This window comes from Argentina anserina, chromosome 1 (genome assembly GCF_933775445.1).
Source record: "Argentina anserina chromosome 1, drPotAnse1.1, whole genome shotgun sequence".
NCBI classification, from domain to species: Eukaryota; Viridiplantae; Streptophyta; class Magnoliopsida; order Rosales; family Rosaceae; genus Argentina; species Argentina anserina.
Window position 1 is genome coordinate 10052057 of NC_065872.1, and position 18747 is coordinate 10070803.

Below are 18747 nucleotides of genomic sequence, written 5' to 3' on the forward strand. Positions count from 1 at the left end.
ATTTCTATTGTAATCTTGACCCCTATATAAAGGGAATTATCAATGAGATGAGTAGATCATTCTATTTTCTTTACAACAGCAACCAATATTTAGCTATTGTTACTTTGCTAATATTACTACATGACTTAGGCATCAGAGAGTTATAGGACGTCAAGACGCGGTCTCTTTTCTAACACCGTGGTGCATTTTGTTCTATAGGTGAGATTAAGTGTTAAATGCGCAACATAATTCAAGTAAGTGAGCAATCGATCGAGATTAGCCTGTGAGGGCAATCCGTGACGTTAACAACTAGTGCTTAGTGGAAAATAATCAGTTGTGTTCTAGGAGCATACGGATTGACTTATTAGGTCTCGTTTGACATGTAAAGTAAGCATCAAGAAATAAAATTTGCTCATGTTATATGCGTTTGTGATTACGTAAGGAGATGAAATACTTTTTTTCGACCAAAAAAAAAAGATGAAATACTTTTTTGACATAGGGAAAGATCCGAAAACTCCAAAACAAGGCCGAAGTTCTAAAAGAGTCCGGCATAGAAAAGGAACAAGAGAATATATGTTTGTTTGTGATGATAAAGAAAGACCACCTCATCTGGGTAGAGAACCAGGGCGGATCCTCTGTGTAAGGAGGGCATCCCCAACCCAATTAGAAAAAAAGAAAAAGTTAGTATTAATTTTTTTTGTTTAATTAGAGTATCCCCTGCTTTCTCCCACTCAATCCCATCACATACACCTACACTCACACACACCCAATCATCTCTCACACCAACATCTCCAATTTCACACACACACATACGACCTTTTTCTTCTTCTTTTCTTAATGTTCTCCATCTCCTCTTTGTCTTCTTTCCCTTCTTTCAGTTCTTTGTTTCCCAGAATCTTAAAAAACTACTAATTCCTAAATTAAAGTGATTGATCACACTTAGGAGTTGAGACCTTGGGATTGAACTCACTCCACCAACCAGTTATGCACAACAATGCTGAATCTATAGGGAATGAAGGTTATAAAAGAGTTTGAAGAGCTATTGACTCGTAGAGTTAAATTTAGTTAGTTTAAGCTTTTCTATTGTATACATTTGAGGGATTAGACTCATTACGCTCCTCCTGACTAGGTGTATCCATTTTAGCTTCGATTAATAAAAAAATTTCGCACTGTTGAGATTATCAATATTTTCTTCTTCTTCTTCGGTTTAAAACTTCAAGCATCCCCTGAGCAAATATCCAGGATCCGTCACTGGCAGAGAATATCTTTGTCTGGGGCCGCCAACGTCAAGCGAGACACTCCCATGCACATTGCTGGTAGGGTAGGCTGTGTTGAATTAGTTGAGTTCCTCATCGATCACGCGAAAAAGTTACAGACTGATGCGGCAGATGAGGAGACTTCGAATGACTAATTCCGATAAAGATACAGCTTTGCATGTTGCTGTTAAATCCGGAAACCATGATGTTGTGATTTTGTTAATGGATGCAGATCCAGATTTGAGCTGTTATACCAATAAGGCAAACGAAACTCCTTTGTTCTTAGAAGTCAGCAAGGGACTTCCAAAAATTGGTGCTTGTATTTTGGACATGTCGACAGCATCTCTTTCTTTCGAGGGGGTTAATGGTGTCACCGCTTTGCATGCAGCAGTAACCCGCAATTCAACCTGCAAAGGTACCTTGTTGAGAAATTAGTGACTAGCTGCTGGACTTCACCTGATTACTTCGAAATGAGTTAGCAAATATTACATGTTATTTATTCTGTCACATATACTTCTAGTTACCTAAAATCCTATGCTACACAATGAGCAAATTTGCAGTTTTATCATTGAGGGACATCAGGATATGGATTCTTACTAATTAACATACTGCATTATTTTGTCCAAGCATAGATATTGTGTAGATCATGGTGTCCAAAAATCCCAAAATTATTAAACAAGTTGATGAACTCGGTTGGACGCCTTTACACTATGCCGCGCTGAGAGGGAATATTGAAGCAATTTACTTGTTGATACAAGGTGACAGTTCTGCGGTTTACATCTTAGACAAAGGTGGAATGTCTGCTCTTCATGTTACAGCCCATGCAGGCCGCATAAGAGTAATGAAAGAGATACTTCGACTGCGGCCGGACACTTGTGATCTGCTCAATCACAAAGGTCAAACGGTTCTTCATGCTGCAGTTTTGGGTGAGAAGCAGCTTGTTATCAAGTATATTTTGGAGACACCTGAGCTAGCAGGACTTGTAAACGAAGCGGACAATGATGGAAACACTGCTTTGCATCTGGCTGCGCATAAAAGGAATACTATTATTATGAGAATCTTGACAAGGGATTGCAAAGTTGACAAGATTGCAACCAATAATCATCACTCTAAAGCAGCTGATATTTTCCTTGGTGACAATCTCGAAGTGGTATGAAACATGAACATACTCAAACCTCAAAAACCATCATTTGTTTCATTAACAACTTGATATATATACCTTGAGTTTATTGCAGGTATCCCTTAATCTGCCGAATCGTTTTATTCGTCTTTTTGGGAGCGCAATCGGCGTGCCAAGTTTTCAGCGATATATTCGCCAAGACTTCGTGAAGCTGGAGTCATTAGAGGAGAAGAAGGATAGATCCACCGGAGCAGAAGCAATCATAGCAAACAACAATTCAGCAGAAGTTCTATTGGATGATACGAAAAAGTTCGACACGAATCTACTAGTCGCCACGCTTATGGCTAGTGTCACATTTTCAGCAGGCGTCACCGTGCTGGGGGGATTAAACAGCGAAGGCATGGCGATCTTACACCGAAGGATATATTTGACAGCATCTCCTTCTTCTTGTCTCTCTTTGTGGTGTTCAACTATTTTATGGTGGCGACCTGGTCACGAATCACTCTAACAACACCTTCTGTACCTTCAATTTGCATTCGCTTTTCCATTGCAGCAATGGCGCCAGCGTTTGCTTCCGGCATATTTGTGGTGCTACCAAAGTATAGTCCCCTCGGCATTTTGATCGTTCTAGTATCCAGTGTTTTTTGTGCTGCATTATACTCTCAAAGTTCTTTTTTTACGCCCCACCAACCAAGCGCCAAACCAGGGCTCGTCAGTGGTTCCGCAACCGCACAATATAATGGTGCTTTCTAGCCTCCTCGGTAGCCTGTTACCCCTCACATTACATATTTCAGATGTAATTTTCATTTCGTTCTGTTTATGTAACATTTGTAATCTTTATATTCAATAAATTAATGACATCTAAATGTGTACAAGTACAACAGCTATTGCTCGATATGGTGTACTCTCTAAATGGTAAGCTCCAACCAATCAAACATTAAACTCTAGAGTCTAGATCGACTAATACGATATGATGCACAAGTTCCTGTCGAGGATCTCCCTACGATAAAACTATTCAGGTCCCATGAAAACCCAAAAGGGATGTACCAGAGTTTCAACCATCGACGAGATCATGCTAGAAGAGTACTTCTTGCAAAACTCAGCACCTTCTCAAACTAAAGAAGGAAAAAGAAAATGACAAGATCTTGAGAAACAACAAACATATTAGTATATAGTTTGACATCCAGAATTAGTCGAGATAACTGAAATGCTACCCCACTATAAGCAAGTCCAGCCAAATTCTAAGAAAAATAGAAGGCATAATTACTCAAATCTATTGCAGGGCCATTATAAAATGATCGTGAGAACAAACGCAAAAGCTGAACAACCAGTTAATCAGACCACCAGAACCAGTGGAAGGTTCACCGCGTAGATAGTTTTATCACTTTGTGTTGTATGTGGTTCTCTACTCCACTTCGAACTAAGTACAAAATCAGGCTACATAGATTATACAAATAATTCAACAGATCACTATAGTCTCTGACAAAGCATCCACACACTAATGATACTGCAAGGTATAATTTTGACTATTTTGTAATACACTATCACTAGACTAATCATATCATTCATAATTTCATACGTTAGAGGGTAACTTATGCCGCACAAATCTAATAAAGGAAATAAAACATCAGAGTTAGAACTCCATAATCCTATACCTCCCATATCACATTAGCAGATTTAGAGAAAAACGATTGCTTGCAAATTTAGAGATAGAGCAACTACAACGGAGATTTAAAAATGAACCTTAAATTCTTCGAAATCTATATCTCCCATATCACATTAGCAAATATAGAGAGAAAAATGATTGCTTGCAAATTTAATGATAGAGCACAAAGAGGTACGGTGGTTAACACATTTGCAACAGAGATTAAAAAATATATATGAATTTTAACTTCTTCACGATCATCAGCTGATGAAGATACTGAGTTGCAAGAAAGAGCACAAAGTGATTTAAAGTTTGAACTAACGAATAACATTTGAGGACAAGTTCTAATACTTAATGAAAAAACTGATTTAGACCATAATTCAAGAAGAGGACCAAGGATCATAGAACCTGCATAGACTCGGACACTATAACATCAATCTGTTGCTTCTCCTAATTGCCAACTATCTCGCATGCCAGCACAGACCTCATGATTTCATTTCTAATAGGATGCAGAATCCAAAATGACCCAAGAGTCACGTTTGTAGAAACACAAAATGCATATTTATATTTGAATGCAAAGACTCATTTGTGTATGCAAATTCTAGCATCTTGAAATCAATACCAAGATGAACATAGTAAGCTACTCAAAGAACCCAGAGTATTATTTAGGGTTGTCCCAGTGCTATAAAAGGTTGCAAGTTGTACCATCCCTTTTCCTTTAAAATTAAAATCAGGGCTACAAGAGTAAAAACTTCAACAAAGATTTTGGTCGTGAAATTACCAGTAAACAACTTGCTATTGATACCCGGTCATCTGAAAATCATTTCAATCTCTGAAGAAATATCCTATCTATATGCAACAATGGAATGTGCTCAAAACTATACATATTGTTATGCTCTGATGTAACAGTGGGTAGATTGGTTACTTGTCTTCCCACGATGCGTAAGAATACAGACTTTGATGTGAAGAAAATATCAGATTACAAGCACCCCAGGAAAAAAAAAATCGATCCTTATATAAACAACACATCCAAACACAGGAATGATCATAAACGGGAAAAATTCAACTGCCAACCTTTATTCAAGCATTCACCACATTATCATTGCCACATACAATAACTCATGCAGTGGAAAAAGTATTCTATCCAACATGATACATATACTGAAATAAAGAAAATAAAAATTTTAGACCTAAACCTCCATCTTCACCTATCTTGGCCGTATTCCATACCAAGGAAATGAAACGACTGCTTTTCTGCAAAACTCAGTTATAACGGAGGGCTGTCAAAGGCATTTACAAACAAGGATAGCAAACTTAACCTCGAATTCTCCATCTCGACTCGATCAGCCACAGCTCACCAGTACATATGCATACAAGCCGCTTCACTCCCTCCCTCTCGCACAAACTCCTCAATGCTGCGACCACTGAATATCCTTAATGTTGATCCCCTCCTTCACCATCTCATAAAGCGGGCTCAACTCCCTCAGCTTCTTAACCTGCTGCACCGTAAGCTTCACCGCCCTATCAATCTCCTCCTCGGTCGTAAACCTCCCAATCCCAAACCTAATCGAAGTATGCGCCATATCCTCATCCACCCCCAGCGCCCTCAACACATACGACGGCTCCAAGCTCGCACTAGTACAAGCACTCCCACTCGACACCGCCACCTCCTTCAGCCCCATCAGCAAGCTCTCCCCCTCCACATACGCAAACGACAAGTTCAAATTCCCCGGAAACCTCCTCTCCACACTCCCATTCACCACCACCTCATCCAGCTGCTCCCTAATCCCCCTCAGCATCCTCTCCTGCAAGTACCTAATCCTCTTCTGATCATACTCCATTTCCTTCCTCGCAATTTCACACGCAGCTCCCATTCCCACAGCCAAAGGCGTCGGCACCGTGCCGCTCCTTATCCCCCTCTCCTGGCCTCCCCCATTCATCTGAGGCTCCACTCGAATCCTCGGCCGCCGCCTCATGTACAAGGCCCCAATCCCCTTGGGCCCGTACACTTTATGCCCACTCAGCGACATCAGGCTCACGTTCCACTCATCCACATTTATCGGAATCTTCCCCAACGCCTGCGCCGCGTCCGTGTGGAACGGAATCTTCAGCTCCTTACAAATTCTACCGATTTCAACCATCGGCTGTATCACACCAATCTCGTTATTAACCGCCATAACAGAAACCAGGCCCGTATCGGGCCGGATCGCGGCCCGGAGCTGATCCAAGTCGATAAGCCCGTCGGATTTAACCCCTAGGTAGGTGACCTCGAAGCCCTCCTGCTGGAGGTGGCGGCAGGAGTCGAGGACGCACTTGTGCTCCGTCTGGGTGGTGATGACGTGGCGCCTCTTGTCGCGGTAGAAGTGCATGGCGCCTTTGACGGAGATGTTGTTGGACTCGGTGGCGCCGGAGGTGAAGACGATCTCTTTAGGGGAGGCGCCGATTAAGTCGGCGACCTGCGCGCGGGCGGCTTCGACGGCGGAGTCGGACTCCCAGCCGTACATGTGCGTCCGCGAGTGGGGGTTTCCGTAGCGGGTGAGGTAGTAAGGGAGCATCGCGTCGACGACTCTGGGGTCCACCGGAGACGTCGCCTGCATGTCTAAGTAGAGCGGCCGGCCGGAGATTCTGACCCCCTTCATCGAAACCCCTTCGGGATCATCGTACGCCTCGGCGGCGGCGGTGGAGGCGGCGCGGGAGAAGGGGAAGGAGGAGGGTTTGGAAATGGGGGTTTGGGTTAGGGTTTTGCGGAGTTGTGAAGCTAGAAGCTTCGAGGCCATTTTGGGGATTGGGTTTTTCTAGGGGATTGCGGCAAAGTGGGGAGCAATATAGAGTTTTGGGTAAACGTCACTTGAAGATGAAGAAGAGAATATAAAACGGCGTCGTTTTTTGCGGTTTGGGGACACGTAGTAGTTTGCTTTAAATAACCACCAAGATTGTATCTTTTCACTTGTTTTCTACACAATAAAGGGAACCCAGATTTCAGATCCATAATGCACTAACCCAAAACCCATTGCTCTGAAATCTAAATCTTTCAGCTGCTTAAGAATCCAGCTTGAGTTTTGGTGCTAAAGGTGGAGTGTTTCTAGTTTTTCAGTCACGTATTTGGAAATATAATCTGTTTTGGTAACTTACCTGCCAGAAACTGAAACTGAAAAAGGGGTTTTACTTTTTTTGGGGTTGGGAGAATCTAAGGGACTGAAGCTTGTTCTGGTATGTGTTTTTTTTTCTCCTAATATTTGAGTCTTGTGTTTGGCATTGTGAGATTTTGCTGAATGTTGCTGGAATTGGATTTGGTGTTGTGCATGTTTGGATCTGAGTTGATTTGTTCATGTCTTGGAGTTTTACTCTGTTTTCTATAACTGTTGTTGGAAGTGGAGTTTGTTTGGGATTGATTTAGTTGGAAAGTGTATGTCTGTGGATGAACTCAGCTGGGTTTTGGTAGGGATCAGTATTTTCTGATTGGTGATAACAATGTTTAATAGTCTAGTTGATTCATGATGATTGGCTAAGTTGGATTCGTATAGCTTGTGTTCTACATAACTCAATTCCCTTGCTTTCTTCCATCTGCCATGGTACGATGATTGGCTTGATTTTACAGTGCATGTGTTTTTGACATGAATGGAAGGTTGTGTTTTGTTTTTCGTTTTCTGAATACAAGCATTGAACTTTTAGCAGGTGTTTTAAAGAGGGCATATAGGTTGAAATCTTGAAGATATTCAGGATGTTCAAGCTGTCTCCTCGCAGGAGCCCGAGATCTAAAGGTTTTAAGGTGAAGCATGTTCTACAAATATGTATTTTGGTGGGTGTCTGCATCTGGCTTCTTTACCAAGTCAAGCAGTCTCAAGCCAAGAAAGTACAATTGGCTACAAGCATGAAGGATGGGGATAGAATTGTAAAGCTGGGAAGAAAGGACCTCAACCCTCTTCGGGAGGTAACTGTGGTAGAGGATGCAAGGCATAAGGTGGATGATGATGAAGATGAAAACAGGAATGTGGAAGAGCCAATTAAACCTGAAGAGATTGGTAATGTAGGAGGAGGCGGTGGAGAAGATCAGGGAAATGAAAATGGGCAGCCAAAAGTTAAAGAGACAACGGATGATCATGTGGATTCAGGAGAAGGAGATAAAGCAATGGAAGTGACAAGGGAAACTAGTAATGAGGAGAGCACTGGGAATGAAAATGAAGAGATCAAGGATGATGCAGATGGAAACACAAAAAATGAAGATGTCAGAGAGAATGAAACTGAGGAAAGCAATGAAAAGGTAACTGAAGAGGTGAAGGAGACTGAGGAAAGCAATGAGAAGGTAACTGAAGAGGTTAAAGAGAAAGAAAGTGAAGAGGGGAAGGAGACTGAGGAAAGCAATGAGAAGGTAACTGAAGAGGTCAAAGAGAAAGAAAGTGAAGAGGGGAAGGCGACTGAGGTAAGCGATGAGAAGGTAATTGAGGAAGTTAAAGAGAAAGAAAGTGAAGAGGTAAAGGAGACCGATGCCAAAGAAAAAGAAGATGAAGAGGTGAAGGAAAATGAAGAGACCAAGATGGAAGGAACATCAGAGGAGAGTCAGGGGGAGGTTGATAAAGACGAGGGGGAAGAGCACAATGTGACCGATAAAGAAAAGGAGGCAGAAGAAAAGGAAGTTGAAAAGATTGAACAGGTGATTTTGTCTGATCGTCGGGTTCAAGGTGTAGGTGCAAAACATAATGAGGAGGCAAGACAAGAGCCTTACAAGGCTGATGATGCTTCCAGTGCTGTGGCTCATGAAACTCAAAATGTATCAGCTGATAATGAAGAAGGTGGTTCAGGAAACACTAAAGAATCAGAGCAGTCAGTTGACAAAGAGAAGCAGGAGTTTCAGCACGAAAAGAATGCAGATAACACTGTAGTGGATAATGACCAAAACAAGTCGGTCTCTGCCGTAACCGAAGTGGTTTCTGAGGAGAGTAATCCTTCCGAAACAGGGAAAGCTTCCAATTCCAGTTCAACTCTAGCCACAGAATCATTAGAGCAGCAGCAAGCGGACACCAAAAAGGATGTCTATGCTCAGCAAAAGGTTGTCATAGAGCAAACTGAGAGATCTGATGTAGCTGCTAACAGTGAGCAACAAGACTTCGGCAACACAGCATCCACAACAACTGAGAAGGGAGATACAACTAATGTCGATAATCAGACTGTCGACTCCAATACATCTGCACAAAAAGAGAACGATTCTGCCTCTTCAGAGATGAACATCGTTCAAAAGACAAACAGTGACTCCGTGGAAAAAGGAACACAAGAAAGTACCTTATCTCAGAAGACAAATAACAATGTGGATTCTGGTGCTGAGCAACAAGTTGATTCTTCTAGTTCCCAAGAGCAGCAAGAGAAAGATGTATCCTCAAGTACAGATAACAAATCTGAAGCAGGCAAGAATGAAAATGACAGTGCTGTTCAGAACAACACAAATGGCAATGCAGAGGGCAATAGCAATACGGATGCAAACCAAGGAGAATCAGTTGATTCTTCCAATTCTTCTGTATCAGAAGAGAAAGAGGCATCTCAAAACACTGATAGTAATGGTGATTCTCAACAGAAAGAGAATGAGAATGTTGTTCAAAGCAATACTGATGACAGTGCAGATGTGGGCCAAAAGGAATCAGTTAATACTTCAGTATTCTCAGACACCAATGCTGAAACTGGCAATACTCAAAATGAGAATGTCACTCAGAGCAACGCAAATGGAAATGTTGTTCAGAGCAACACAAATGTGAATGTTGTTCAGAGCAACCTTAAAGAGAATGAGGCTGCAGGAGGAGGAGAATCTGGTAGTGCTCAGAAGGAAAATGAAGCTTCGTCAAGCAAAAATGATAAAACTGAGGCGCAGAATGTCAATGTTGATTCTACAAATTCGTCACTCCCTGAAGAAGAAAAAGAGGCTCGGATAGACCTGGACACTTTGCCAGAAGGCAAAGTTGAAGTGCACAACAATGATGCTGCAGAGTAACACCTTTGGTCAGTGTTTATGACCACGCCTTTATATCATTTTGTTTTTCCATCTATTTCTTCCAAGTTAATTAGGCATAACTGTAATGTTCTTTGTTCATTATATTTCATTGTGATTATAGTGCTAAAGATTAAATACCAATGAAGTTTTTTAAGGTGCTGTTTGAGTTGTAAGTTCAACGTTCTGAGAATGCGCGATTTGGATGCGGTTTTACCTCCTATCTTCTGACGTTTGTTTTTAACTTTCCATTTCGATATCTGATTCCTCAGTTTGGTAGTCATGCTCTAACTCGTCGAACATACTCTTCAAGACGTTCGATGCATTATCTAAATTCACAAGTCTTGCTTTATAGCCTAAAGGGTGGCCTCTCACTCTCATGTTTTTGTTGGTAAATGGGCAGCAGAACCAACTGTTCTCTACCTAAATTGCCGATTGAGAAAATTGACACTCCCACATCCACCTTAACTAGAATAATGTCCGAACTGAGTTGGGGAGAGAGAAGTCGCTTGGATTGTAAGACAATTACTGAGTCACTGAGATAGGGAGGGAGAGATTACTTGATTGTTGAAATAGGATCTCATAGAGAGGAAACAAATCAAACAACATCCAAACATGCAACTTTGCAAACATAAGACAATGAACAAATCAAGTCTCAGAGCCACTTTCCCTTTCTTTCTGGTTAATCTTCGTTCAGCACTTGCATGTAAGATTCAGATTCTGGTCTGATACACGACTTTAATTCCAAAACATTTAACAGAGGAAGTGCTGGGGATGACTTCGTGACCAATGCAGGGTACGAGTATCTTGTCACAACATTTTCATCAAGTGATATAATAGTCAACTGAAGTAGAGTACCCAAGGAATCATCTTATTTTGTGTGCCAATGATTACAAACAAGAGACTGAACTTGACAAAAGGTTTAGAGTGATGGCATAGATATCCAACAAATATCCAAGAGAGACCGCTCAACTTCGTTTTGACATGAAAAAAGATGAAATAAAATTATTCAAAATAATTGTGCTACGATTCAGCTCAATGGTGGTCTTCATTCTTATTTTCAAATAGGCCATCAGGACCTGTATACCGCAGATAATACACATTAGATAACAATACACTTTAATCTCAGATACAAACAAAAAAAATGAAACAGAAGAAATAAAGAACATGTAGAGCGTAAATGCTTGTCATAACTCATGAACCATTTAGGAAGTCAACATCAACTAAAGGAAATTTTCCACTTGTTCTGCATATTGACGGTAATGAGATTTGAAACGTTGGTTGGTGTATCCCAAAATTGCAGAGAGAAACGTGCAACAGTTTAACAACCAATACTACCACAACAAGAGCAATTTAACTAATTGTTGGTTTTGGTTTAGGGCTCATAATCCACATATCGTGTTCATCTATTTGAAATTAATATAGATATATGAAATATCCAAGTCATCCCAATGGCTATAATGGAATATATCATTCCTATTGTCATGCCACCAATTCTCCTGAATCTATTGAAAAACTTCAGGAATAGGGGCTAAATTACAGTGGACTTTATTCAGATAACAAAAAATCATAGAAAGGTCATGAAACCAGTTCAGACATTTGATTTCAATGCCAATTATAACTTACATAGAGACTTGATGTTATTCCTTGAACATACTGACCAGAGGTCAGTGAAATTCTAGTTAAAGGAAAATGTCAGTATAGTTTTGGAAAGACAACTAAACCCTATGTCACACAAGATTTAAAAGAAAATTCAAACAAAATAACTTAAACAAGCACCACCAGAAACCCCAATTACTTCAAATACTGAACCGATCTTAGGAAAAGACTGAAATCGTGTATGTTGTATATCACATGAGACAAAAACTTAAATCTAACTAAATGTCAACAATAAGGAAAACAAAGAGATACTCCATTTGGTGAATAGAGGCTAACAGAAAATACATGACCACCCATAATGATGTTCAGAAGCATACCCCACGGGAACTCCTTGTTGCGGATGTGCAAATACGGGTACGCCTGCAAAACATACACAATACAACACACGAATTATTCCCACAACCTACAGCAGCAAACTACAAATCGTTCACAAGGTTAGGGAAGAAAACTCACAGGAGGTGTGTCGTAGTGATGATGGCCCTTTGACAGGATGTAAACAGCTAGCCCGGTGCACGAAACAATGCCCAAGTATGTGATCTTCTCCCATTTCGCCGTCTCGTCTAACAAAAAGTTAAACAAACACATTAACACAATGCGGAAAAATGCAGTTCAGCTTTTCTCAACATCTTTTCACTAAACAAAAACACACCTAATGCATCTCAAAGTCTCAGATGTCTTTCTCAAATTCAAGCTAAACAGAATAAACGAGCTTTCAACTCGGCTTCAAATCAAACATATTCACTTTCTCTGTATCGAACAAATTGAAATCAAAACCCTAATACTGATCTAGCTCCAATGTTAACCGAAACTCTCGGATTCAGAAAATAGCACAAATCAAATATAAGAATTAAATAAGCAATATCATATTCGAATGAATATATGCGACTACAGAGAAAGATATATATATATATATATATAGAGAGAGAGAGAGAGAGAGATTGGAAATTACAAGCATCGTCGTGGCCGGCCGAGGAAGAGAAGGAGCGCTTGGGTGGAGCGGAGAAGCGAGAGCCGCCACGCAGGGCGGTTCGGATGGCACCAGATCGGAGCATCGCCATCGCCATTTTCTCTATCTCTCTCAGAGAAGCTTTGCTTTGTTGAAATGCGACTCTGGAAACCCCACTTTCTTTTATTTTTGTTTCAGGAGAGAGGAAGATCCAATGGGCCTATTTTTTGTTTTACAACATGGGCTTCTAAAAGTGGGCCTAACTTCCTTCACACTGTCGTGGGTCAAAATTGAGAGAGTATTCAGATTTCAGAAGATGGCGTATAAATACACGATATATTGCGGATGATCTATTTTGATATATGCACGGTGGTCTCAACATACGAACGGCTTTCGGTACCAAAAAAACATACAAACGGCTTTACTCTCATACATCGTGCATAGAAAATTTCTAGTCAAACTTTTGATCATAGATTATGACATGGTTATTAATAATAGTCCATAATCCACACTGTGGAGGTCACTCTCACTTGCATTATTGGATATTTGGATAACTGAAGTTTTTTATTTTTTATTTTTTATCAAAGGATAGGTGAAGTTGTGTTACAAATTTTGTTGTTTGTTCTTACAAGATTAGCCGTGCCCAATATCTTTACAAATTACAAGCGTCGTTGCTATTTGCCTTCTTGCAGTTAATTTAATTGGTGGGTGAAACAGTTAATTTGGGCGATAAGTTGTTTTAATCGATGTTTGTTGAGGTGTGTTGGGGAAGCTAGGGAAATTTTCCTTCAATTACAGTAGAGGAATGCAGATAACAGCGGAGCTCGTCGGGAAAATGCTGTGATTATCGACGTTTTGGAAAGTTTTGTATGTCGATTGTTTTATATAGTTCATCCTTAATTTTTGCAGTTCGTTATGGTTTTATGCCATAGATTCTCCTAGATCTAAACCTTGTAGATTTGCGTCGATTATATTGATTTCGTCCGATGTAGGTGTTATCTGTCGCATACGATATCGGCGCAGGATGTAGGATATTGAGCTGGGTTGTGAAGTTGTAATGTATCCACGATTCGTATTTGAAGATTGAAGAGATTGGTAATTGGTAATTCTGCCATTCAAATTTCTTCTGCTCTTTGTACTGTATTGTGTGCTAGTGTTGGAGTTCTGATGTAGACGTATATGTGGAAGTGAATGTGCGTGTTATTGTTTTGAAAAATTGTGAATCGATGGGTATAATGTCCCCCTCACTGGTGTGACATTCCAGATAAACACAACAGCGAGTGGACTAATCATTTGAAGAGGAAGAATTTGATGAAGGTATATGTATCAGACCTACTTAACATATTATTTAAAAGTGTGGATAAGGCGGAAGAGTTCTATGCTTATTACTCCTTCGTAGTCGGTTTCAGCTGGAAACGGGGGAGAAGTGAGCGGAAAACCTTAAATGGCGATGAGATACTGCGGAAGAGGTGTTGGTTGTGTTCAAAAGAGCGCATGTACATGGGAAACAAAAAGGTACTAAGAATGGTTCAACCTGTGATGACGGTACATGTGATGATGCTGTCAATGATACGTTCTAGGTATTTGGGAAGAAGAAGAGAAATGGCATTCAAAGGGGACAAAAATATAGTGGGACAGATTGTAAAGCCCATTTGAACATAAAGTATGATAAAGGCAGCGGAAAGTACATTGTATTGTCATTTGAACTTGCTCACAACTATGGATTCGCAGAGGTTCACGAGACGCATGTGCTGCGGTCGAATAAGTATGTTGATAGGCAGGACATAGAGGAGGTGAAAGCCCTATTGTTGGCTAATGTGTCTATTAGCGGTGCTTTTGATTTTATGGTGAGGGAAATGAGTGGCTCAGCATTTGTAGGATTCAATCAAAAGGATTTGTATAACGCACTTCAAAGAGAGAAAAGACGAACTGCAGTACTTGGCGATGCTGAAACTACAATCAATTGGCTGCGTATGAAAGGCGCAGAGGAAGAACACTTTTTCTCTAGATTCTGTAGGGATGAAGAAGGAAGGTTGGCTCGTCTATTCTGGAGTGATCATGTATCTCTAGTGGACTACCGTAATTTTGGCGATGTTTTAGTATTGGATAGCACATACAAAACCAATGTATATGGGATGCCTTTGTTGGTGTTTGTGGGTGCTAACAACCACAGAGCTAGTGTTGTCTTTGGATGTGCTTTGTCGGCTGATAAGAGGGAAGAAAGTTTTTGCTGGGTCATTCTGACATTCCTACAGTCAATGGAAGGAGTTGATATGCCGAAATCAGTTGTGACTGATGCGACGAACGATTAATCAATGCTGTAGAGATCCACATTCCAGAAGCTAGACACCGGCTATGTTCATGGCACATTGGCAGAAATGTGAAGAACGTGGATGCTCAAAAATTGTTGGGGAAGATGATATTTGCATCGTATACTGTTCATGAGTGGGAGAAAGCATTGAATACTTTGGTCACCAAATACAATTTGGAGGACAATTCATGGATCAGTTCTCTCTATGGAAGACATAAGAAGTGGGCAGAGGCTCATATGAGATAATTGTCTATTACAAATTAATTTATCTAAGTTGTAAATGATAATTAATCATTAAGGGAAGTCTGTCTATGAAATGCTGAGCCAAAAAAACGTATATTAATGTACAGTAGATCACCCATGATACCTTGTTGCATTTGTTTTTATGTTTTATTGCAGCATGTGGTCTTCCCGTACATTATCATTGACAACATACCAAATTTACATAGAAAACACTATTTAAACTACTAGTTGCCTTACATTGGATAGAAGATACCCAATAGTTTTCATGTGTAATGGTATATGCGAGGGTAACTACGTTTTTTGTGTACTCTTGTATGTCTGATAGAGTGAAATTAGTAATGTTAATAATGAGTTGTTTGAGATGAGGCAAAGCCCCCATGTTTTAATTAATGGTGATGGATTTATTATTTTCCTTTACCTTGTTAGTCGTTTGGAAGTTTAATAATTAATCGGTGTTTTATGAACTTTAGGTGAATCTTCTTTGGAGGGATGTGTAGTACACAACATTGTGAATCGATGAACCGAGTTGTGAAGCTAAGTGTCGGGAAATACACTAATCTGACTGATTATGTACCTAGACTGTACCACGGTCTTTCTCGACTTAGAGACCGGGTAATTCTTGACAATTACAAGTCGCAAGACCATGCAAGGGATTACCGCACTCAGTTCAAGTCAATGGGGGGAATAACTGTTTAATATCTTCACAAATGATGTATATCTTGTCATCTGTGGGCAGATGAAGTTTGAATCAAGTTTTATTTTTTCACACCGTGTTGATCTGGATGATAGTTGTAGTCATTTGTACATAACACAGTATGAAAAAGAGGGAAGGTGTTGGATTGTTTCATCTATCCGTGATAGCACAGATTCAGACACTACATACTCTTGTTCAAGTAAGTTATTTGAATATGATGGAATAGCCTGCAGTCACATTTTTGTGTGTTCTTAAAAAGCATAAAGTTACGGATTATCCTAAATCCCTCACTTGTAAGCGATGGACCAAATCAGTGGGCACCAATACAAGCGTTCACGCAGCATGTACTGGAAACGGAGATGGATCCGAATCATGTAGGTTTTTAACTCTGATGAGCATTGCGAAGAAAGCCTGCGCAAATTTGGTTAAATCCGAAGAAGGTTACGAGAAAGGACTAGGGCTGGGCAAAACACCCGAAGAAGAAAAAAACCCGGACCGGACCGCCGGGCCCGTCCGGGCGGGCCAGGTTTTTTGCCGGGCTCATATGTTGTCATGTGATAAACGGGCCGGGCTTTGTTATGTCAGGGCCGGTCCCGGGCCTTCAAATCTTTAAACAAAAAAAACCCGGAAACCCGGGACATTAGGTGTTATTATGTAATTGGCTTTCGTAAGTGATCCTAAACTTATAGAATAGATACAATGACACTGGAACATAACCAAATAACCTTAAACTTAACTAATTCTAATCCCATGATTCTCATTGTCGTCGCCTCGCACTGCCGATTCGCCGCCAACTAGCCAAAAAAAGAGTTAGGCCCGGAAAACCGGGCGGGCTCGGCCCGGATGTTACCGGTCCGGGTTTTACCCGGGCCCTGCAATTAATTGACCCGGGCCAGGTTTTACCCGGGCCTTGATTTTTTTAGAAAAAAACCCGGCCCGTCACATTACAACCGGGCCGGGCCCGGGTCCTGAAAAAAATTGCCCGGCCCGGGCCCGTGCCCAGCCCTAGAAAGGACTGTGTGATCTGAGTAAGCTTACAGAGGAGTCACTGAAGTTGAGAGCTGTCAAAAAGCGAAGGCTGAACACTGGATGTAGCGATAATGTTGTTCTCGACCATGTGAAAGCGAGAACTAAAGGCATGCATAGGCATACTGTAGAAGGTGGTAATAAAGGTGGAACTTTCAAATGTAATTGCTGTGGGCATTGCCAAACTCTTGGTCACAATTAAAAACATGTCTAGTGTTACATCCGAAACTGCAAAATGGCAATAGGAAATTAACAATGTCCGATTCCAAGTCAGCAAATAGTGGTCAACAAGGCAACAATGAAGTGGACGAATGTTTTATTCCGAGCGGCACAGGCGAAGAGCCTACATGTAATTTGGGTTATCCTTCTTCATCTGATTTCCTGCCTGATATGTCGGAAGGGGATTCGTTTGCAACCGAGAGGAACGTGTTCACAAATAAAGGTTATGATCCAATTGTTGATATGAGCTCCCCGGTATTCTTGACAAAAAAATTGCTAAAATGGTTGTGAACTTGTTTTGTCATCCCTCCCCCTGGATTCCTTTTGCGTATGATGAATATGATGTCTCCTGGCTCTATAATTGTTGTAATTTATACACAAACCTTTATGAACACTGAATTGCCCTTTCCGTGCAATCTAGTATATATATATATATATATATATATATATATATATATATATATATATTACATTAATGTACTTATGATCGATGTCATTTATTTTGCATATGGTCATCCCGACAGTTAAATGGTAGCTAACCTATGGTCAATGTCTTGTTTGTTTCACAATCTCTGTAAGAGTAGAGTTATATTACATAGGACTTACCGACATATATGAAGCATAATTCTATGTAAGCAGGTGATAAGCAAGGGATTCAGATAACCAAATATTTCCAACACCGCCGACAAAATACATTACACTTTTTTGTTGTTCAAGGGCGGTCCATATGAGCATAAACTGTTGTTCTTTAGAAAATGTCGATGTAAGGACACCTGATGGTAAAAAATATATACGAACAACAGTTTTTGCTCAAAAGACTTAATTGAGAGACCCCGATTCAAAGAGTAAGAAGCCACTAACGATAACAGTTGTACAAATGGATGTAATTTGTGTTCAAAAAAATACAACCCTTTCATCACGGTTGAAGTTTGCTCGAACATGTTTTTAACAGTTTCAAGCCGCATAGTCCGCAGTTCTCCAACGACATTCTACTATCTACGGACATTCCTACTAGTTGGACTTCTCCCAAAGTGAAAATCTTCCGCCCGCTTCATCACCTCCAAATGAATGCTACTTACGGGCGACTTCATGCATTGCAACAGTATTGTTGATCTATGTTCGTCGGAATTGTACTGCGTACAACAATTGAGAAATTTACAACGTAATCATATATTTGATGGTTTAACATGTAAGCTGATGTCGTATTTGAAAATATGATAGGTTAATTGGCTGATTTCTTGTACCTGGTTCCACCAAACTGTCCCATAGTACTACATGTGTTGTATGCATACACAGCGCAGTCGTCCACTCCTCTCTGATCAGGGACATTCGATGGTATGACTATGTTGAAGTCCTCAAACGGGTGGTAGCAGTATTCACCATCTTCCATTGTCATGTATATTGTGTTTCTTATGTGTTTCAGCTGCAGTTAGAGAAAATAAAACATAACTGTCAATCGTTTTTTAAGAAATTTTGTACTTCCTATAATCATCCGAAGTAATACAACTTGCTTGCTTACCGCATTTCTTGCTGTTGTTTTTGAATCATCATAACTTGTGTAGCCTGGGATACTGTCCCACATTTCAGCAGTTTGTTCCTTAACATTAACCACCAGTGGCCACCAATGCCCTCGACCCTTGTTCACATGGATTGGAATAAAAATCTGAACGGTTTT

At 40.5% G+C, this 18747-nt stretch overlaps 4 protein-coding genes and 1 pseudogene across 5 annotated transcripts; 3 read left to right on the forward strand and 2 right to left on the reverse strand.

The window, feature by feature from the left end:
* Positions 1-963: 963 nt before the first annotated feature.
* LOC126801533 (ankyrin repeat-containing protein At5g02620-like) lies at positions 964-3108 on the forward strand (annotated as a pseudogene).
* A 1942-nt stretch (positions 3109-5050) lies between these two features.
* On the reverse strand, positions 5051-6807 carry LOC126785125 (cysteine desulfurase, mitochondrial). Its single transcript, XM_050510731.1, has one exon. It carries the CDS (start codon positions 6775-6777, stop codon positions 5410-5412), a length of 1368 nt encoding a protein of 455 aa, XP_050366688.1. The 5' UTR covers positions 6778-6807; the 3' UTR covers positions 5051-5409.
* Positions 6808-6972: 165 nt separating this feature from the next.
* LOC126785407 (uncharacterized) lies at positions 6973-10188 on the forward strand. 2 transcript variants are annotated; one of them, XM_050511096.1, is made up of 3 exons: positions 6973-7210; positions 7673-8261; positions 8304-10188. In XM_050511096.1, the coding sequence occupies exons 2-3, from the start codon at positions 7722-7724 to the stop codon at positions 9975-9977; spliced, it is 2214 nt and encodes a 737-aa protein (XP_050367053.1). In that variant the 5' UTR covers positions 6973-7210; positions 7673-7721; the 3' UTR covers positions 9978-10188. The 2 variants fall into 2 exon arrangements, with proteins under 2 accessions (XP_050367053.1, XP_050367047.1); XM_050511090.1 differs by having other exon boundaries at positions 7676-8261.
* Positions 10189-10803: 615 nt separating this feature from the next.
* Positions 10804-12733, reverse strand: LOC126791651 (cytochrome c oxidase subunit 6a, mitochondrial). Its single transcript, XM_050518129.1, has 4 exons — positions 12583-12733; positions 12087-12193; positions 11951-11993; positions 10804-11053 (listed from the first exon to the last, which is right to left on the reverse strand). The coding sequence occupies exons 1-4, from the start codon at positions 12695-12697 to the stop codon at positions 11010-11012; spliced, it is 309 nt and encodes a 102-aa protein (XP_050374086.1). The 5' UTR covers positions 12698-12733; the 3' UTR covers positions 10804-11009.
* A 1157-nt stretch (positions 12734-13890) lies between these two features.
* LOC126801541 (protein FAR1-RELATED SEQUENCE 5-like) lies at positions 13891-14891 on the forward strand. The gene is made up of 2 exons (XM_050528928.1): positions 13891-14094; positions 14160-14891. The coding sequence occupies exons 1-2, from the start codon at positions 13891-13893 to the stop codon at positions 14889-14891; spliced, it is 936 nt and encodes a 311-aa protein (XP_050384885.1).
* The last annotated feature ends 3856 nt before the right edge of the window (positions 14892-18747 follow it).